Source organism: Vanellus vanellus (assembly GCF_965231255.1).
Source record: "Vanellus vanellus genome assembly, chromosome: 5".
In the NCBI taxonomy this organism is placed as follows: Eukaryota; Metazoa; Chordata; class Aves; order Charadriiformes; family Charadriidae; genus Vanellus; species Vanellus vanellus.
The window spans coordinates 530398-552071 of NC_138910.1; the positions used below are offsets into that span (position 1 = coordinate 530398).

Below are 21674 nucleotides of genomic sequence, written 5' to 3' on the forward strand. Positions count from 1 at the left end.
AAAATTCCAAGTAAGGAACCACAGTAAGGTTTGGTGTCAGCCTCTCTGTTCTGTAAAGAATTCTAAACAATGAGTTTTAAAAGTATCTTCTGGAAAAGAATGTACTTAATTACAGTGAAATCTCACAAATCACGGTGTATGCTGTTGCTGCGATTTATGCTAAGAAACAACGGCAAAACTAAGAAAACAGAGTAATTTTCTTTCTTCATTGGATAGTCCAAATAGCACAGAGCAAATGGACACATCTCAGACCTATGAGCCAATCTGGAATTTCTGGGTTCAATGTTTTTTCAAATTCATTTAAAATATAAACAAGCTCCCAGAAACAAGTGATGTATTGTACCAATCATGTCACATGCCAATATTTTCTATTTCAGCTAAAATATGGCAGTGGTTATTTTCATCACATTAGCTATGAGGACAAAGCTTGATGTGAAGGATACAGAGCAGCAACAGATGGCAAATTCTGCTGGCGTACCTTCGATTAAGGCTGTATCAAATAATACAGACCAACAACTCAGCACAACTCCAGGCTGGGTGGAGAAAGGCTGGAGAGCAGCTCTGCCGAGAAGGACTTGGGGCTGTTGGTGGATGAGCAGCTCACCGTGAGCCGGCAATGTGCGCCGGCAGCCCAGCGAGCCCCGCGGCCCCCCGGGCTGCATCCCCCACAGTGTGGCCAGCAGGCGAGGGGGGATTGTGCCCCTCTGCTGCGCTCTGCTCTGGGGAGACCCCCCGCAGTGCTGCCTCCAGCTCGGGGGGTCCCCACAGCAGAAGGCCACGGAGCTGTTGGAGCGGGGCCAGAGGAAGCCCCGGAGATGCTGGGAGGGCTGGAGCCCCTCTGCTGGGAGGACAGGCTGGGAGAGGTGGGGGGGTCAGCCTGGAGAAGAGAAGGCTGCGGGGAGACCTCCAAGCCCCTTCCAGTGCCTAAAGGGCTCCAGGAGAGCTGGGGGGGACTCTGGGTCAGGGAGGGGAGCCATGGGATGAGGGGGAACAGTTTTACCCTGAAAGAGGGGAGATTTAGATGAGATATTGGGAAGAAATTCTCAGCTGTGGGGGCGGTGAGCCCCTGGCGCAGGGTGCCCCGAGGAGCTGTGGCTGCCCCATCCCTGGAGGTGTTCAAGGCCGGGTTGGACGGGGCTGGGAGCAACCTGGGCTGGGGGGGGGTGGCCCTGCCCGGGGCAGGGGGGTGGCACTAGATCCAGCTCCAGCCATTCTATGTTTCTATGATTCCTGGACCACAAGCACCCTGGACAAAGGTATGCAGTACAAAAAGGCATGTTCCCAAGATGATCTCCTCCACTTGTTTCATCTATCTGCTTATGTTTTGCCTTTTTGTTTGTAAGCTCTCCAATGCATGTGTTTCCCCCTGCTCCATAGAAGGGCACATCAGGTTGGAGTTTAGGCACTACTACAGTACAATGAAATCTCCTTTCATGATATGCTATCATTTTGGTACTGCTGTCATATTTCTTAGTAACAAACTGTGGTAATTTTGTTTTTAAATAAAACCAAGATGAAAATATTAACTCTTTTTAGATCTGTCTCCCTACTTATTTTTAGGTACCACACAAGACTTGAGTGGGAATCTGCAAAAGACAATCAGTGAAGAACGTCACGCGAACGCATCTTCACACGGAATTTCTCCAGCTCACACTCCAGCACTTCACTTGTCTGGAAGCCCCCGAAATCAATTGCATTGCATACACCATCTTGGTTTTATTTCTGTGAAAGATATAAACCACTTCATTTTTAAGCATTTAACACTGACAAGGAAGTTAAGGAGTTATCACTTGTCCGAAACAGTTTCAGAGATCAGTGAATTTTTATTTTTAAACTGGAATTACTACAAAACCTGACACTACAAAGTAAAAGAGTTAATTCCAAGTGGAGATATTGTATTGAATTACAGCCTATTAGGTAACACACATCAGTACCAGCGTTGTATGCACAAATCAATCCAGGAAGAAAATTCTGGGAAATTGTATCCTGTGCTTATACTGTATCAGCCACCGAAAGTTTCCAAAGGACACCTCAAAGCAAGCGTGGAGCCTGCAGCTGCCCCACTGCACACACCGCGTCCCGACCCACGAGCAGGCTTTCCTCAACCGTACCCCGCGGGAACAGGCTAATGGCAACGATTCAACTTTACTGGTTTTCACCAATCGGATTTACCTTCGTGGTAACAAATGTACGAATACTCAATTCCCGTGTTACACAATAACAGAAATGTCTGCCAATACAAGACGACGAAGAACATGTCTCTGGAACGGCAAAGATTTCTTTTAGGAGCGCTAAGGATGCACCGCCTCCCTGGGCAGGAAGAGAACAGAAATCCATAACCAACTGGAAAGTCTCCTGTTTGCATTATATTTCTAGCAGAGATGGCGTAAGTAAAATCATTTAAAGCAAATGAAGATACAGATTAGATGTTTTCTATTTGGATACATGTAATGGAAATGGTTTTGAGTACATTTATAAAAAAAAGTTAAAAGTATAGCACAGATGGTAGCCTAAGGCTTTCCACACTGCATACCATAACAGGGTTTTGTTAAGAAGGTGAAGAGAGGAGAAGTTTTTGGCACCACACAAACAAACAGAAATCAAGAACGTTTCTGGCGCTTCTTCCCTGCTCCCTTCCAGCCGAGCCTCATTCGAGGAAAGGCAATGTCTGGCACCGCAGTCCAGCTCCTCCCTTTCCTGACCTGCTCCCCACATCCCTGCTGCTCCTCACCCCGCCTGGCACTAGGAGAACTGCTCCTACCTCCTTGTCTTCGGCCCCCTCCTCTCCTTCCAGGACATCCTCCTCCCTCTCGCTCCTGCTGCCCCGGAGATGGCTCCGGCCAAGCCAAGGGCACTTACGGGGCCCGGCGGCAGAGCCGCTCTCGCCGCGTTACGGGGCCCACAGCGCAGAGCCGCTCTCGCCGCGTTACGGGGCCCACGGCGCAGAGCCGCTCTCGCCGCGGTCCGTCCTGCTGCCAGCTAGCACGAGCTCTGTCCGGACAAGCGAGTCCCACCGGAGCTTTCCCACCGCATGCTCCGAGATGTACCTCGCGCGTAAGGACCCGGCACTCTAAACTCCTATTTACAAATTCAACAAACAATAAAGGCTAGCTAATTATACAACCTACACAATGTCTGTGAACCATCTGCTTTGCAGATCCAATAGCTAAAGGGTAATTTTATTCGCTGCCCACAATTACCGCCCCACGGTTGCATAAACAGTAAATACATTAAAAATCCCCCATTGAGCTGTGATGCAGCACGCAAGTTTCGGCTCGTACACCTTCAAAGGATTTACAAGAGAGTCCTTTTTCTCTCTTTAATAATGAATTAATCACAATACCAATCAGAATATTGGATTAGCTGTAACGTTGATTTAAGGTTCACAAACCCCCACGACGTTTCAGTTCGAACACTCGCATCACAAGTCTTTTACAAGCAAAAGGCCCCACTATGCAGGGGTGGGGGTGGGGGAAGTCTTAATTATGCCTGAAGAATGGATCAATCGCTCTCAAATAAAGTAATAACTCACGGGTTTATTTTCCCCACTAAAATAACGGCAGAGTTAAAACAATTTTTAAAAGCCATTAAACAGGAAGTTGACTGGTCTTCAATTTCTAGTGCTAGGTAAGAACTTTGCAAAATGCTCTGGGAATTAAAAAAGGGGGCAGGGAGGAAAGATCTGTAAGAGATGGCCATGGAGACATTTCAGAGAAAAACAGTAATTTCTTTTTCTTTTGTAACCACAATATCTTAAAATTGCGGCAATAGGAGGAAAACACATGTATATTACGAGTCTGCCTAACTTTTTTAAAAAAATTCCTGTTAAAAAGTCATCTTGTTTAAAAATACTGAAACACTAAGAACGGATTTTCCCTAACTTTTCCTAAAGCGATGTTGTCTTCATTTGCCCGTAGGATTGGGCTGCAGTGAAAAGGACCGGAAAGTTAAAGCCATCCCAGTGGATGTCTCTAGCCCGTGGCTCGCCACTGGCTGGCGGGAGCAGAGGAAGGGCCAGCAGCGAGCCAGCCCGGCTGGCTGCCAGTCCCGCTCTCCAGCCCCACGCCCCACGCTGCCCGTTGGCAAGCGGAGGGCTGGCTCACGAAGCCGATCCCAAAAGGAGGAGAAGCCTGTGCCAGAGTCACCTCCCCGACCCCGTGACATGCCCGCTCCACCGCAGAGCGCGGCCGGACTGGAACGGCACGTCCTCCTGCCTGTTAGTGGCTGGGAGAGCAATTAAACCTCTGCAAGATGCTATCCAAAGAGCTGTCTCCTTACGCCTTTCCCCTTAATGATAGTGTTGGGGATTTCATTACTAAAAGTAAATAAATGAATGTACTGTGCATCTGAAGGAGCCCTTCCTCCTCCCTGAACCGCAGCGGGTCTCTGCTCTGCCTCGGAAGAAAAGCGAGCGAGGTGCTAAGGGCAGGGAGGGAACGAGGCAGCGAGCGGGGAGGGAGCAAAGGTCTGACCGCTGGTGCCAGCCACAGAGATTCTAACTGACAAGGAGCTGAGATTTTCTTCCGTGCAAGCAAAAGCTTCGGGAAGGTCACCAGAGGCAGATTTTGGCTGTCCTCGTCCACCTCCTCCCTCCCTCTGCAAACCTCCCCCGGGCAAAATAAATGAGTATTCTGTCTTGATAAAAAGGACATGAGACGTTACCCAATGAACTAGGACATATCACAGGCCTGAGGAAAAGCCGCTGAGAACCAGGGAAGCTACCAAGCCAGCCCGGAGAACCGCTTCGTGCTGGCAGTCCCTGCAGCTCCGCTCGCAGGGCCCTCGGTGCGGTTCCGCCGCCCAGCGCGGCGTTCCGCGAGAAGGGCTGTTTCCACCCGCTTGGGTCCCCCGCTCAGCTCTTCCACGCGTTTACGCGCCATCTCCACCAGGGTTTGAACTGCCCTATTGTCACACTGTCAGCAATATTTGCCATCAAAATAGGAACAGTAGCAAGCAATGCTTACAAGCCATGCCCAAAACTCCAGTTTCACCTCCAGCTTTCTATTCACCCGCACATAAAGCTATGCTAGATCAATGACTATTTTTCCCCCCCCTAACTGGTGAAGTTTGAACCAGTTCAGTTTACTTTGGAGTGACAGTACATGCCATATTCATAATGATTTTCTGTCTTATCTTCACTAGAGATATTCCCCCCCCCAATCTAACCAAAACCCCTGAGAATTCCAGAGTTTTTGAATTTTGAATCCCACCAACTCAGGAGATGTACACGCACTTTCTATACAAGATGGCAGCACGTGTTCTTTCTGCAGCATCTCTCACAAGTTGTTTCCCACCAAACCCCGGGGAATGAAGGTACTGTTCTGTACTCAGCAGCTCGGCAGCCCTTGGCCCCGCGTCTCTGCCCGCCGACACCAGGCCGAGCCCCCCGGCGGGGCAGGCACAGACGCGCTGCCCCCAGAACCGCCTCCCGGTCACCGTTGGGGCTCCCCCCCCCCCCCCCAGCCAACTAAAACCCCGCGGGTGTTTGGAAAAGCCCCTCTGCTCATGGGCACAGCTCAGCTGCGAAGAGCCTAAGCGGAGGGCAGCTTCTCTCACAGAGGAATCCGACGTTAACCCGGACTCACTGATTTGACTGAAAATGACAAGAAAGTAAATGAGAACAACACAAAATATGCCTGATAACAGGCTCGTAGTTATTTTTTTCCAGACAAGTATCACAAGTTCTGCTTGCTTTTTAGAGGTCTGTTCTATATCATATTACAGTAACTACATTCTGGTAATAAACCCCAATTACTCTTGATTACACTTTTAACAACTTTGTTAAGCTCACCGAGATGCCTGGACTAGTCAGTGCTTTCTTGCCCCAAATAATCAATCAGATAAACGCTTGCAGAACGTGCTTCTTTTCAGCATCACAATCAAGAAAAAAAAAAACAACAAAATTAAGAGAGTACTCACAGAGTCCCATCTTTTGGAATTGCTTTAGCCTTTCATCTGTTATAAATGCATTTAAATAATCTACATAAAGTGAAGCAGAAGTACACGTTTCCTGGTTTTTTAATATACAGAGTGTTCCTTCCACTGTGGCTTCTCTCACAACGCATGCAGACTTCCTGTACGAAACACCTGACACAGCTTACCAATTAAAATTACTATTATTATTACATAGCACATGCTATCATTCAATATGAAAAAATAGCCCATAACGCATTATAGATGCTATTTTGCTGGTACATGAAGCTGCTATAAAAAAGTAATGTATCATATCAATTTCCTTGTTTACATTGCTTGCCTGAATTCACCTGCTCATTATGAAAGGATCCTGCACTACTATTAAAAAAAGCGAACACCAAAAGTTGTGTTATCTTGTTGACATGTTAAGAAAAATCAGAACAAGTTCTCCCCTCTTATACAAGACTACTGTCTCGCGAAACTTGCTCCAACTGTGTTTTATAGCAGAACTTCTATTATTATTATTGCTATTTATCCTTAATACCTAACAAGATGAAAGGAAGAGAGACATGATTTTTACTGGGAAAGACCCATCAGCTGTTCTACCTTAATTAAAAATATTAATAGCAACTTATTTCAGTAGCAAGACAGTACTTTTCAAGGAATTTAAACAAAAGGAGAAAGTTATTGCAATCTGTCTTTTCACAGGCAGATTGTATCAATTTGCATGTAATATTTTAATATTTAACAGAGACACTAGAGCACGTCAGAGCCAACAATACGCTTTTGCCCCCAAAACACACTCCTCCCATTTAAAAATGTGATGGGCAAGACCAAATTAGCGTATCTCCATAAACTGAAGTACATTTAGTAGATTCCCATGGTTTTACCTCAGTGAGCGTATTATTTGGCATTTACCCCAAAAATGCAGTTACTAATTAAAGGGGAAAATGTTATCACCCTTGTCTTCTCCTAATCTCTAAACTCCAAGTTATAAAAAAGTGAGAATGCTGAAAAAACTGAAAAGCTAGTTAATGAAACGTTACTACTGCAGGTCCGACCACACCTTTTCCTTCAAACAGGCAAATGTTGAAGCAATGACTAATGCGAGATTAACATACAGCAGCAGGTTATTAAAAAAAAAGGTACGAAGGTCTACGGGCCAAACTCAAGCACTTCAGAAACACACAGTTCTTCTCCAGCGAGTTGGATGCATTCGGAAGCGTCAGCCGGGAGGGGAACAGGACCAGAGGGGGCCCAATTCCTGAACTACGGCTTTCTGTGCCATTTGGTATTTCTACCCTCCACGCAAATCACAGTCACGTAAATACACTTTTTTGTGGAAGCAGCCTGGATGCAGGGCCAGCACCAACGGCACTTCTCCGAGCCTTCCCTTCCAGGCGCCCCAGCCGTGCCACAGGGGGGCCCGTGCCCGGGGCGGGGGGGGGGGAGAGCGGCCTCGCCCCTCCGCCCGCGCCCGGCCCAGCGCCGCGCTGCGGGACCGCCGCTCCGCGGGAAACCCACGGCCCTCCGCGCGCGCCACAACGCTCACCTGCGTGTGCGCGCACTCCCGTGTGCTGCTTCTCCCCTGCCCGCGCGCCTTCCTTCTTTTTATTTCGGATCACAGAGGGGGGGAAAAAAACCGCTGAAAGTTACGGGCTTCAATAGTTGCGCTCCCGCTGCGCGCCAGCTCTCCGGCGTTTGCGTGACGGCGCGCAACTCCAAGTTTAGCGGTCACATAAAGGTTAAAAAAAATTATAAATCGCACGTTTAAACCACGTTCAGGGCACACAGCGAGAGGAGCCCGCTCGGACGCGGGGGGCGGGAGCCAGCCCGGTATGGAAACGCCGCCCTCGGGGAGAGCCCGCCGGCGGCCGCCCCGGCGCGGAGCCCGGCGGTGGCCAGCGCGGCGCGGGGCTCGGTGACCCTGCTCGGCCGGCAGAGGGGACCGCCCCGCCGCTCCCCAAAGTTTCCGCCGTGCCCCTCCCCGGCCCCACGGCGCTGCGGGCGCGGCACGGCGCGGCAGGCGCTCCGGCGGGGCGGCCCTGCCGTGCCCTGCCAGCTGCGGCTCGGCGCGGCTGCCGCCCGCAGCGCCGCGCACCGCCCTCACGGCGCGGCCGCGGGCTGCGCATCCGCCGCAGGCTCGCCCCGCGGCCGCGGGAAGCCGGCGTGCCCGGCAGGGAGGCGGCCGCGCCGGGCCCGGGCTCCGCGCCGCCTCTCCCCGCGCCGCGGGCTGCCCTGCCCGGCCCGGCCCGCCCCGCGCGCACCTGCCCCGCGGCGCCCGCCCGCTCCCGGGCTGCCGCGCTCCGCCGCCCGGTGCTCGGCGCTGAGCCCGGGGCAGGGGCCGGGCGGCCGCACCTCCGCCCGCAGGGCCCGCGCGGCGCGGCCGGGCACCAGGCGGCAGCGCGAAGGGCACGCCGCGCTCCGCCCGCGCGGGAGGCAGGCGGGCAGCGGCGCGCCAGCTCCGCCTGAGGCGGCAGCTCCTCGGCCTCGCTGCCCCGGGCCCCCGGCGGGCTCCGCCGCCTCACCTCCCGGCCCGCCCGCCCCGGCCCCGCGGCCTCCCCCGGCACTGCCCACTCACCGCGCGAAGGGACGGAGGGAGGCGGCGGCGGGGCGGCCGGCCCCGCTCAGCGCGCCGGCGGGCCGCGGCGGGCCCTAGCCCGGGGTCTCCATGGTGGCGGCGGTGGCGCCGGCGCCGACCGAGCCCCGCCGCCCGCTCCGCCTGGCCCCGCTCCGCCCCACTCACGACGTCAGCGCAGCGCCCTGCCCTGCGCCTGCGCCCATTGGCCCGGCGCGGCGCAGGCCAGCGCTCCATTGGCTACTGCCTCGTGTTAAACCCGCCAATGGTGGCACGAGCTGGGGTTGCTATGGTTACCGATGCTGAGAGGAGAAGGAGTGGAAGGCACCGCCGTCTCCTCAGCGCGGCGCGGGGGGCGCGGACGGGCCGGGCAGTGCTGCCGCTGGTGGGACGCGGCGGCCCCGCACCGCGTCCTGGGCGGCCGCAGGCGGGAGTGCCCGCTGGGCGGGGTGGCCTGCCCGGGCGAGGCCGCTGGGGCGGGAGGGAGGCTCCTCCGGCCTCCTCGCGGTGAGTGTCCGTGCGCGGCGCGGGAGCGGGCGGGGCGCAGGTGGCTGGAGCAACCGGTTGCAAAATGGCCGCTGCGGGGGTGTCCGTGTGTGCCGCTGCCGGGGGCCGGGGCGACCAGCCCCGCCGGCCAGGCTGGCCGCCGCGGGTGGCCGTCCCGGTGGGCCGCCGTCGGGGGGTGCCTCCTGCCCCGTCGAGGCGGCCTTGTGCGCTGTCGGGGCCGGTGTTGCTGCCGCGGGAGCGGGAGTTGACTTCGGGTCGGGCGGTCCGGTGGCTCCTGGCGGGCCGCAGAGAACCAGAACCGGGAGCCCTTGGCAGTGCAGGTTTCCCGGCAGCCCTTAACTCTGCTCCCACCCGTCGTTTGTGGAAGATAGGAAAAATACTTTCTACGGTGTTTTAAAATCTCGCCATTTTGAAGCTTCTGCTATTGGCCTAGCTCTATTTATGGTATAGAGAATAATAGCTGGGGAAAAGGAAAGCCAATATATGTAAAGATACTGTAAAACATTTTAAAAATAGATTTTGGGCGCGAGGGTGTGTGCTTAGGGCTTGGTCATCTTTTTGAGTTATGTGACTGTCCCGAACACAAACCCCCTGTGTTTCTGAGGGTTTTCTGACTGATACCAGTTCCTCTCCTCTCAGTCTGCCGCAGTTACAGTTGTGACAGGACACTCACCACTCCATTGACTAACATGATGATGACGACACTGTAGATGGCTAAAAGAAGGCAAGACAAAATTGCCACTTGAATCTTCCCAGAAGTGCGTGTATTCTCATTTTACTCTGTTATGCTTTTGCCTTTTATGTTTTTCTGACGCTTGTCTAGTGCTCTAAGAAGGCTGTGGATATGCAAACTTACGTTTGGGGTGTAATTCAGTGAGCGGCTCTTGCTGCCTTAAGAGATTGTCTTATTCAGGCCCCTCCCCTGTTGCGCTGACCCAGACTGTGTAGGAATCCTGCTGAAAAATTACCATGAAAATGGTATCTGCGTTTTTACTGGTGTCTTTTTTTCCAATCCAGGTTAGTTTTCCAGTTCAGTGTGCAATGGGATGCATCGTATTTTTATCTTGGCATAAGGACACATGACAACTCTGATGTGGTTTAATCAGTGCTGACGCTACAAGTAGAACTGTGTCCTTACCCTCTGTTGAGAAAGGAACTGCAATTAAAAAGTAGGGGGTAGCTGAATGTGGAGAGTCACCTACAAATTCGGAATTTGTATAGTTCCTTCCCTTAATTTCACACTTGGAATATAACCTGCTATGATGGAAACTCTGTAGGCTATTGGTATGTTTTTTAATCTCTGTAATATTTGTTGCCATTTGTATAGATTAATACAGTAGGAACTCCTACAGTATGATCATATGCCAAATGGAAAATACTTGGCAGATGTAAACAGCAGTCTTGATTCCTTACTGCCCTGAAAATCTCATGATTCATACTATGTTAAGTGGATATAAAATGTTACCAAACCAGAATGGTGGCCTCCTTCTAGGAAATAGGCAACAGGAGTCCAGAGGAATAATAGCAGAAACTTAGTAAAACAAAGAGTAACAAAGGTGAAATAAGATAAGCAGAGGAAGGGTCAAATGAGAGTGGAGAGCAAGAAAAAAGGAAAAATAACATGTGAAATCAGAATAAGTAGATCTAGAATAAAGGGAGGAGAAAGCACAGGACCTGTGAGAGCAATGGCTTTCATTAGTTGCAAGGTTGCTCCTATCAAAAATGCACTGGTTTTAACCTGTAATTTGGATATTGTTACACTGGCTTAGCTTTCACAGATAACAGCTTTTAGAAAATGAAGAAGCTTGCTTGCCTCCCCTGTTAAATTAAACCATTTCTGAATGTTACCGTTGTGACTGTGGAAGGCACAGTCTACTGGCAGGACACGAAAGGTGGCATAATGCCATCTCCAGGCCTTCCAGATTCTGGGTGGTTCCAGGTGGATGTTCCAACGTTATTTGGAACAGGCTGTTGTAAGTGCCCTACATCCCTGCAGAACCTTGCATTGCAAGGTCTCTCTGTATTTTAGAGTTTGCCACTGGGGTAAGATGGAAAGGGTAAGAAATAATGGTGAAAAAGAGAAAGTGATCTTGAGCCAGTTTGTTTTGGGACAATAGACATATAAAGAATTCAACATAATATTTTGAGGTCCTGTCAGATTTGCAAATCTATTGAATGACTATTGGTGAAGAACAGCTATTTCATTCTATCTGGTATGAGTCATACAGTCAAAGCTTTTTTATTTGTTTTGGCATCCAGAGCAGCCAATACATTATCTAATTTGACTTCTGAGTATCACAGGCCATCAATTCCCTCCCATGTGTCACTGTACTGAGCCCAATGGGGACAAAATATGTTATGGAAAGGCACCCCATTTTAACTTTCCAATACAAAGACCTGCATGGTGTTGTGATTCTTCTGATTTCTTGTTCTGTTAGCTGATAGTAGCCGTTATCAAATACACATTTAAACTCTTATATCAATATTAGCGTCAGAAACAAACAAGTACTGTTTCTTTTTATTCGCCTTCTTCAGGATGTGACTTGAAAGCAAGATGATCTTTCTTTTGCATTCTCAGCATCATTTGGAAAGCACCGATTCCATTATGTTTGCAAATCTTATAAAAATCTAATGGCACGTTTTCCTTCTGAACCTTCTTGGTTTCTTATGAGTCTTAAATCTGATCTCTTACAATGACTGTGCTCGTTTTCTGGCTTTTTAGACAAGCAGTTTGCTTAACGGGTATTTGCTAGTGGTTTTGCTGCTGTTGTGCTCCTTCAGTATTTCAAGTCATTAATATGTTTTTCTGCTTCATTTAATGTATTCTAAAATTAATCCAAATTGGAGTCTATTGTTTTGTAATCCACAGATGTTCTCAGTCCTTGCAGAACGCTGGCATGACTATCTTTAATTTTGGTGATTATTTCTCTATTTGCAAGATTACCTAGGCTTTCTCATTTGACGTAAGCACATAGGAACTGTGGCTAGAAAGTGAGAATTTTGGCACAGAATGCTTGGTCCTTGGAAATGCAGGATTATGAAGATAAACATCAGTCACAAAACCAGCGTCGCCTTTGTTTCTCTCTTTTTTTTTTTTTTTCTGGAAACTGTTTAGTGCTACCTCTTTTATCTGTAATCTCTTACAGGTACTGAAATTACAAAGGTTTAGGAAAAAAATAACTGGAGAAGAGAGTGATGTTCATGGAGGGCTAACTGAACAAATGAGCAGCTGTTTAGCATTCACAGGGGAAATTATTTAGATGTGTGATATTTTTTTTTCCCCCTCATTAAAACCTACAATTTGATTTCAAAAGTTACTGCAAGCCATTGTGTTGATGTCACAGCAACTCGGTCAATCATGATACAATTGACTTGGGGTAATGTGGAAACTGTAATTTCACTTGGTTTAAAAATGTTCTCCTGCTTCTTTTGTTGTTGAGCTGGGGAGGTGTGGCACCTAATAGCAGTTGTATTTCTGAAGTAGTAGTGCACTGATGTTTTGCTGTTTCAGTGAGGGTTTTTACAGAAATTTTAAGTTTTGGATGGTGGCATTCAAAATTACTGCTCTTATCACGGGTATAGATTTCTCTCTCCCTGTGGGAAAACAAAATATGGAGGAAAACTATTTTGATACTGCCAAGTTGTTTGCATTTTCATAGGTTTTTTTTGCTTCTTCCATGGCTTTGAAGCATCAGGTATGAGTATTTGAATCTAGATCCTGCAAAGTGCTCAGCACAATCACCAAGCTTCTGATTACGCAGCCACTTTAATCTGGCTCAAGCCCAGCTGCAATGGAAAGGGACAATGCCACCCTGTCATGGTATCTCTCCAGCCTTCCTTGTGCCAGCAAACATGATCGCGCAACTGTGCAGTGAGCTAGATTACAAAATTGATCCAGTTTCCCCAGAAACCTCCCCACAACATAATATCTTATTTTTTTAATTGGATCAATTTCTTGATCTATCTCACCGTTCCTGCCTCCAATACCTGCACTAAGATATTTGCAAGTAGCCGTGTACAGAGGGAATGGGGGACCTCCTCTTCTGGCAGCAATGCAAAATGTTTTGCCCAGGGTTTCTGTTTCAGCAAAATGGAGGTTTGAGGAACAACAGATTGCTGGACCACAATATAAGCTCAGTTGCTGAGTTGGTTCAGGTTTGAGAAAAGTAACCTTTTCTTGGCAAAACAACAGAATCCTGTACCAACATATTGATTCAGCTTATAGTGTGGCACCATGAGTGGTTTTGTTGGTATTTTGTTTGGGGGTAGCATAGTGCAGTGGGAGGGTAGGAAGAAGTGCCCAGTGAAGGGGAGTCCTTAAGTGAGCTCTGCTGCTGAAGCCAGCTAACTGTGGAACCAGGCACCCTCGCACAGGTGCACCTGTAAGTCAGGGCTGCTCGCGGATATTGCTGCATCTGACAGAATGGGGCAGGTCAGCGGCAGCCAAATGGATGATTTGGTGAGAGGATGTGAGGAAAAGCCAAGTAGGATGTCCAATAAAGAAAAGGTGATTAGCAGCCATTCTGTTCTATGGGTTTTCAGGTCCTAAGCTTGTAAGTAATTTTTGTAGAAATGAACAATATCTAAAAAAAAAACCCCAAACCACCCAAAAAACAAAGCACAAAACAACCCTCCCCAAACCCCACAAACTAAAAAACCACTGAACCGGCTCTGGACAATGCAGGTATTTATATCTGCTCAAGGACAGGTGAAGGCCTGCTAAAATCCTTTGCAGTTCCTACTGACTGCTGCAATTCTCAAGCTAAACAAAATATTACCCGTCTTCTTACGAGGCTGTATTTGAGGCCTGGAAAAAATGTTGAGAAATTTACCAAATCAAAGTCTTTATTACCAGACTAGGGATACAGAATTTCAAACTGAAATCTAGAGAACCTAATGAATAAGGAGACAACAAAGAAAATGTATATGCAAAAAGAAGAGTGATCCTTATTTATGGACTGTGCATTTCCAAGGGTTTTAAACGAGAAGCTTCAGACAAGCATGCTTTGTTTTTTCATAGTGGGATATCAGACATTATGCATTGAATTAAAGTGAAGGTGTGCCAAATGCTTCCCTGCTCATAACTCTGCAAATTTGGCCTAGCAGAAACTGGCAAAAGCTGTATGAAATGATACTGATGCTCCTGACAAAATAACCTGCAGTGGCTTCTAAATCACATGAATTATCTATCCCTCCTGCTCGCTCTCTCATAGGCTGCAGACAAATGTTCTCCTTTGACTCCAGCTATGCTACTGTCAGACAAAAATCCGCTAGGCTAGCTTAAGGTACGGGGATACAGTCTTTGCTGTCAGCACTAACTCACAAGGTCCTGCTTCCTCAGGTTCTGCGTTCCCTCCTAATGGCTATTAGCCCTGTTTGTGTGTCTTCACCCTAAGCTCGGTTTGTGAAGTGATCTGTTAAAACTCTGAGAGGACTGATGCAGAATTGCTTTTGAGTATAACCATAAATGTGCAAATCACTGCAACTGAGAAGCTGTAGCTTCTCATAGGTTATAACAGGAAAAGGTATCTTGGCTTAAGCAGAAATTGGACTTACTCAAATAGAGTAGTATGTTCTTGAAGCACCGATAGAGAAAAACTGTACCCCCATCCAGTATAACCAAGCCAGCTGACTTCTGCCTGAAGTTCATTAAGAAATGCTTACACAAGTTGGTCTGTCAGCAGAGCTGTGTGGAGGAGGCCTCCAGCAGTGGGTCAGTGAACCTGCCCATACAGGTTTGGGTTTTTAAAGAAAAAAACATCAGTAACAAAGCTAGCATGAAAATGAGGCGGGGGAAGTACTTTAATTTAAAATACTATACAGAAGGCAAGAGCAAAGACAGGAGCATGTGCAAAAGGTGAGGACAACTTGAAATAACCTGTTTCATTCTATAAAACAAAGAATTGGACTTCTGTTTCCTGTTTCTGGGTTTTAGCTAGTTAAAGAAAATAAAACAATCACTGTATTTCTAATTGTTCATTTTGCAGCGCTGGAAACAAAATCACATTGGTTTATCTGAAGAGCAGTGGGCCTGTGATTTAACAACAGTAATACAGATACTTTGTACAGAATTTTTAAGCCCAGTCTTCAGTAGTTTTGGTTTGGTTTTTTTTGAGTGACGATGACTTCTACATACTCTGAGCTTCTTCAGCTGTCTTCCACTCAACTTCTGCTACCACTTAGTATTGGTTATTTTAGTATCTGATGGTTTAGTAGATGTGATACCTCTTATAGGACACAGTGTTCTGCTACAGCTCCTTTAAGGTCTATCTTCTTAACTATCCTTTCCCGTAAAATTACATCCTTTTTCCATTGGCCCTCCATTATTATACATGGAATCCATCTATAAAATTTGTGGTACAGTGCGTATTGTACCTCTTGATAAGGAGTCATTGCAATTGAATCCTTGCCCACTGCATAGGCTTAACTTCTTACTAGAAAAAAGGAGGCCTATGCTTATTTTGTGTAAGACCAGATTGCCTATGGCATTACAACTTCATTGACGCCTGTTGCAACGAGGATCCTCTGTACGAGGAGCGCGGTGCCTGTTTGGTTCAGCAAGATTACAAGCAATCGAGCACTGTGCATTGAAGGGCAAAGAGATGATTTATCTCCCCTGCAAAGATGCCTCTGCAGAAACATACGGTCAGTCCTTCCCACGTCAGGGTGGTCATCTGGTGGCAGGAGGCCACAGTTAATCGAGAGCGCTTCAGTATCACCTTCCAAAGTGAGCCACCAGAGAGCCAGCCCTTCTGCTTGCAGTGGTTTACCTTGCGGATGGGTCTGTCCCCAGGCTGGGAGCTCTGTAACCTCCTGAGTTTCTCCTGTCATTCAGTTCCTGTTAGTCTCCAGAATATCTGTTCTGAAGCATTGTCTACTCTCACCCCAGTCCTTTCCTCCTTGCTGTTCTTACACTTGTAGCAACACATTTTCTATTCTGATTAAGCCCTCCTTTTCGTCTATGAAAGCTGTAATGAAAAGATGTTTCTTTTGTAAAACCAACCTTACAGCTTTTAGGTTATCACCAGAAAGTTATATGTTAGCTGATGGTATTAGTCGTATGACACCTTCCCTTCTGGTTACTTACACAGTTTTAGGGATTTTTTTTTTAATGTATGCTAGTTCTCTTGGAAATACATCATCAAGAATATTTAATACAGACCCAGACTTTACAAAATACTCTGGTGTGTTTAAGCTTACACATGCAGCTGTGTTGGGTCCAGACTAGAATGGCCATTATCTTGCAGAACAGGGTCCTCAGGAGAAAGTCTAAGCACATGGGAAGAAGAATGTGACACCAAAACTTTAATATAGAAATAAACAGGCAGATATTTTTTCTCATGCAATTTGGAATGATCTGTATGGATAATATGACTTTGTTTTGAAATAAATTTTAAATGGTGAAAATACTGCAGTTTTTAATTTCATTACATGTTCAATGTGAAGTGCCGTACCTTGCACAGCTCTGGGTGCCGCTTGTTAGAGAAAGAAAACATAATTTCTTAAGTTACTGTAGAATCATAGAATCATCTACGTTGGAAGGGACCTTTAAGATCATTGAGTCCAACCATTAACCTGCCACTGCCAAACCACTCATCCATGTCCCTCAGCACCACGGCTGCCTGTCTGTTAAATCCTTCCAGGGACGGTGACTCCACCACTGCCCCTGACAGCCTGTGCCACTGCTTGACAACCCTTTTAGTGATAATTTTTTTCCCAATATCCAATCTAAACCTCCCCTGGCACAGCTTGAGGCCGCTTCCTCTTGTCCCATTGCCTGTCCCTTGGGAGCAGAGACCGACCCCCCCCCTCGCTGCCCCCTCCTTTCAGGGAGCTGTAGGGAGCGAGAAGGTCTCCCCTCAGCCTCCTCTTCTCCAGGCTGAACATCCCCAGGGCCCTCAGCCACTCCTCATCTGACTTGTGGTCCAGACTTGTGCTCTACGAAAGTGATAGTTTCATTTATTTATTTTTTACCATGGCGTTAAATGATCGAGTTACAATCAAGAAGAATTTATTTGATTCATTTAAGCAGTCAGAAGGCAAGTCAAATTTTGAACTAGGAGCATCATTTCATTGGTGCTGTTAAGCAAAGAAATCCTAACCAAGAAAATTAGTTCTCTCAGTACTTTTCTGCACTGTTGGATCTAGTCTCCTTGTTCATATGAATCAAATCTTTTTTTGGTTTGAAAAAGACTGCAGTGGTTTTATGAGTGGCTGAAATGCTTGGTTCCAAAACTGGTGGGCCTTAAGAGATGATGAAATTGCAATATTTTGTTCCACTAATATCTATATTTTTATAGAGTCTCAAGCTACTGCTTTGTCTTTGTTTTTCATTAATGGAAAAAAGGAAAAAAAAAAAATCAAGTTGATTTTGCGGCAATTTTCTATTACAGCATCTTTTCTTCTGTTGTGCTAAATGAGTAATGTAGATTTAAGCATTTTATCTGATGGATGCCAGAGCAGCAGAGTGGTAAGTTGCTTGCTGTGCTGTTACAAATATCCTGCTTTCCACATAGGCTAGCGAATAAACAGGTATGCTTTTTGAGTCAGACAGTTAAAGGTTGATTTAACTAGATATTTGTTATTTCTTAAATAATGGAGAAAACTATAGGGTGCTATAATCGATAACTCAGACTCACATCTTCCAATAAATCTTTAAATGAATATGTTGAAGCGTATTTTTTTAATTTGTAACTTTTTTTTTGTTATACATGGAGGTAATAAAGAGGAAGCTAGATGGAACATTAATAAAAATGTATATAATAAAACTCTCAAATTTCTTGTGTTCAAATCCAAAAGTTTCTAAATGATGTGCTGGAATTTTTGCCTTTAGCTCAGCAAAGCAGGCTTTTGTCCAAGACTGTCCAGCCACATGCTAGGAATTGCCCAGAGCAGCTGTGGCTGCCCCATCCCTGGAAGTGTTCAAGGCCGGGTTGGACGGGGCTGGGAGCGACCTGGGCTGGGGGGAGGTGGCCCTGCCCGGGGCAGGGGGGTGGAATGAGGTGATATTTAAGGTCCCTTCCAACTCCAACCATTCTATCATAATTAACTACTGAAAGTATCAGAGCATTTTGTCATTTCATCGTCTCTTTCAGTTAAACCTTGACATGGCCAGGTGTGCTGTCTGCAGCTGGCTGACTGAGGTGGGTGCATTTGGTCGGTGCAAATGGATTGTGCGTGTTTTGTTCAAAACAGAACAGCATAACAAAATGACAGCTGACTCACTTCATTCAAGGTTGCATGGTGGACATGGCTGACTTCATTTCCTACCCTTTTTAAGTCAATTGGTCAACTGTTAAAAAATTTACTTCCTTTCTTTTATTTGCTTGTTACAGTTTGTTTTTCTTTTCTATGTGAAGTGTTTTTAAATTTAATCTTGGATTTGCTATTTAGAGTGTTCAAAAAAACAGAGGGGAATAGTAGTTCTCTTGCAATGTACAGATACTCCAAAAGCAGGCAAGCTATTCCCTGCACCCCTTGCAGTGTGACAGAGTAGTCCATGAAGCTGATTGTTTTAAGTGTTACTCAAATTGATCTTCCTACTTTGGATTAAGTTTTACTTAATGAGGAAGTAATAAGATTATCATAGACAAAAAGGACTATGTCTCTTTTGCGAACATGCAATTTCTGATACTTGATTTCATTTCAGACAGATCCATAATTCTTTCCTTAGGGAATGCAAATTTAAATTATAATCAAACTATGGGACTCCTCTAGCGACTGTTTTGACACTGACTGATAAAAGTATTATACTCTGTATTTTCTTCCAGGGGAAAGGATTGACTGCTGCAAGATTAAAATGTTCTAGATGGGTGCCATTCAGATAGTTAGTTCAACTAGAAGAAGGGAATGGATCTGATTAAGGGATAAAGCTGGTTATTTGTTTGTTGTTTTTACTTCATGCCATACAATGGGAGTGATTCTCTGCCTCTTTTCACTGACAATAATTAGGATCAGAGGGTTCCAACAACTGCATGTTAATGTTCTTCCTCTTTGAATGGAAACATGCAGTAGCTAAGCAATTAACATTTTCTTTAAACTATAAAATATAGAAAAAAACCTTCCACAAAATATTTAAGAAAACTTCAGATATTCAAAAGAGAGCACTAAAAATAAGAGACTTCCTTATTTGTTCCGCTCCCCCCCCCCCCCCCCCCGAGTTTGGATGTTTCGGGAAACGTGTCCTAACTTGTCCTGCTTTGTTCCCATTGATGTTGTAGTCAAAGTTTTCAGAGAAGTCAGTGGTTCATTTCTGTTTTTTTGTTGTATATGTCCACTAGTTATTTACTTGAACCACTGAGGGGATTGTAACACTTGCTGTTGTGAAATTAAGCAACCTTCATTCACACAAAATATGAGTAGCTATTAAACTGTCATTGATTATGCTGTTAAATTGTATTTTGTGTAGACTTGATCTGGCTTTGTATTATTGATTTTACATTTAATAATTTGACTGATTTAAAACATGCACAAAAGGTTTTGTTTTAAATAGCATGTCCAGATCGTCAGGGACTGTGCCTCCCCACCCACTGTGCCCGGCTGTTGATGAGCAGCAGTTTAGCTGAGAGGAAAAGAAGACACTCATGACCCGACTCTGCAAAGATTTATGTATGCAAATGACTTGTTGAATTGAGGCAGTGAAATCTAGGCTCCTTTAAAGTTAATGGTTAACCTCATGGGGAGTACTCATGCTTGTAGAATCGGGACCTTAGCAGGGCAGGAATCGGTAGCACCCTGTGACAGGGTGTGACTGGCAGGCTGCGGGCTTTGCTTGCTCCAGAAACGCTGACTGACACTGGTAGAGTTTAATTTCTATTTAAATGAAAGGGAGTAGGATCTTGCCTTAACATTGGGTATTCCCATATATGTCACATACCTCAGGCACAAGCATTTACATTAAGAATGCCCTGAAGTGTTTAGTTGAATTGGAGGCACAGTCTTTCAAGAGGTCATATTTGTTATTACCTAAAAGAGTTCTGAATTGTAGCAAAATACTGAATTATCAACAGGAGGAGAAACAGAGGATGGGTAAACCTTGTGCTTTTTACTGTTGCTAAAAGATTTAGTCATGGCTGGTTGTAGACATAGCTGATTTGGCATTCTTGGGAACAATTTTCTATGGACTCTAAAGGCTTCTGTTCGATGCCCGTTTCATCTTTCGTACTTTTTCTTTCTAAGATGCATCAAGACTTCCAAGCTAGAGGCTGTATGGCAGTTTGAACAAAGCCCTGAAGCTTCAGGCTTAGGTGAACTTTTATGTTATTGAAGAGGTTTTTAGATATATCGGCATTAAAGCAGAAATAAATTTAACTTGCAGTGCTTTTATCATTTTCATTGGTACATTTTCTAGTTACTGAAGATAAAATACAGGTTTATACAGATCTTGCCCTTTCCAAAATAATCTTAACATTCATTTTCAGTGTTTCAGTGAAGTCATAATGTTGAATTTGTGATAACAGAAAATAATGTCAGTTAAAGGCTGAGATCAAATGCAAATGTATGACATCATTGCTGAAGAGAGAAATGGGTAGGCTGGAAGGGAATAAGTACTTATTTAATCAAACACAGTAGCCCTAAAATTACAGAAAATGGCCACTAAGTTTTTTGCATCAGTTCTGTTTCTGCAGATGTACTTTCCTGCATTCTTTTCAAAGGAGATAAAGCTAAGGCGAGTATGTGAAGTTTTGTTAAAATGCTGACGTTATAGCAGAAACATGTCAGTAGAAAGAAGAGATGTTAACAATTTGCCAAAGGGATAAATAAATAAGTAAAATGGAGGGGTAGCTATGGTGCTGCTAATCTTACTAGTATCCATAGTTATTTTTCGAAAAGGACAGTGTTTCTTGTGCTGGAAGAAGCTTGTCGTTTGAAGCTGACCAGATGGACCCAGATTAAGATGATGGTTCCCAAAATGTGTAATACAGGAGAATGACGCTAACACGGCAGCTGCGCAGGGAGCAGTAATAAAAGGTTTTTATAGAGAGGAGTGTGGTCTGATGGATCCAGTATTCTTAAAGCTTTCAAGTCCTCCAAATTTTCATCAATAAGCTATTTTTGCCGTCATATAGGGTTAGACGAGAGTCACTGTGCAGTACTCTCTTCCCAAGTTTATCAATAGAAGTAGTGCTAGGGTGGTCAGAAACCCCAAAAAGCAGGCAGGAGGAAGGCCGACTGTCTATAGCAGAGAAACAGAATTTCTTTTAAGCTTGTGAGAGACTAGATTGTTAGCTCCTTGTGCAGTTATTTTTCTGCAGACAGATGTTCTGTCCGGCCTTTACATTAGTCATAATTTTGAAATGTCTCTTCAGCCTGATTTGTTTTATTTAATCTAATAAAATCTTAACCCTGCTAAAGGTTTGATGCAGTAATGAAACTGTCAGGTGGTATCCCCTTTCTCTTTATTTCCAGCCGAAGTTTCTGACCCTGACCTGTTTTTCTTCTAATTTATTTTTAAATCCCATGCTGTTGTGCTTTGGGCATGTACAGGGACGGAACAGGTACTGTAGGCTGATGGGGAAGGCAGGAGAATAACCAGAAGCCAGCTTGGAAATCGCACTGGGGATGAAAAGTATGGGTTTGCCTGTGCAAGACACTGCTCATTCTGTCAAACTTGGATACAGATTGCTGATACTTATAAAAGGTAGTTTGCATCCTCCTATGCAATTGTTCAGCACGT

At 45.9% G+C, this 21674-nt stretch overlaps 1 protein-coding gene across 1 annotated transcript in view; it reads left to right on the forward strand.

The window, feature by feature from the left end:
* Positions 1-8790: 8790 nt before the first annotated feature.
* Positions 8791-21674, forward strand: part of CCDC148 (coiled-coil domain containing 148) — a gene marked incomplete at both ends in the record, with an annotated part of 85448 nt that continues 72564 nt past the window's right edge. Inside the window, one exon of the mRNA XM_082483428.1 lies at positions 8791-8998. Coding sequence (XP_082339554.1) covers positions 8791-8998 — 208 coding nt within the window. The remainder of the gene's footprint in view (positions 8999-21674) is intronic.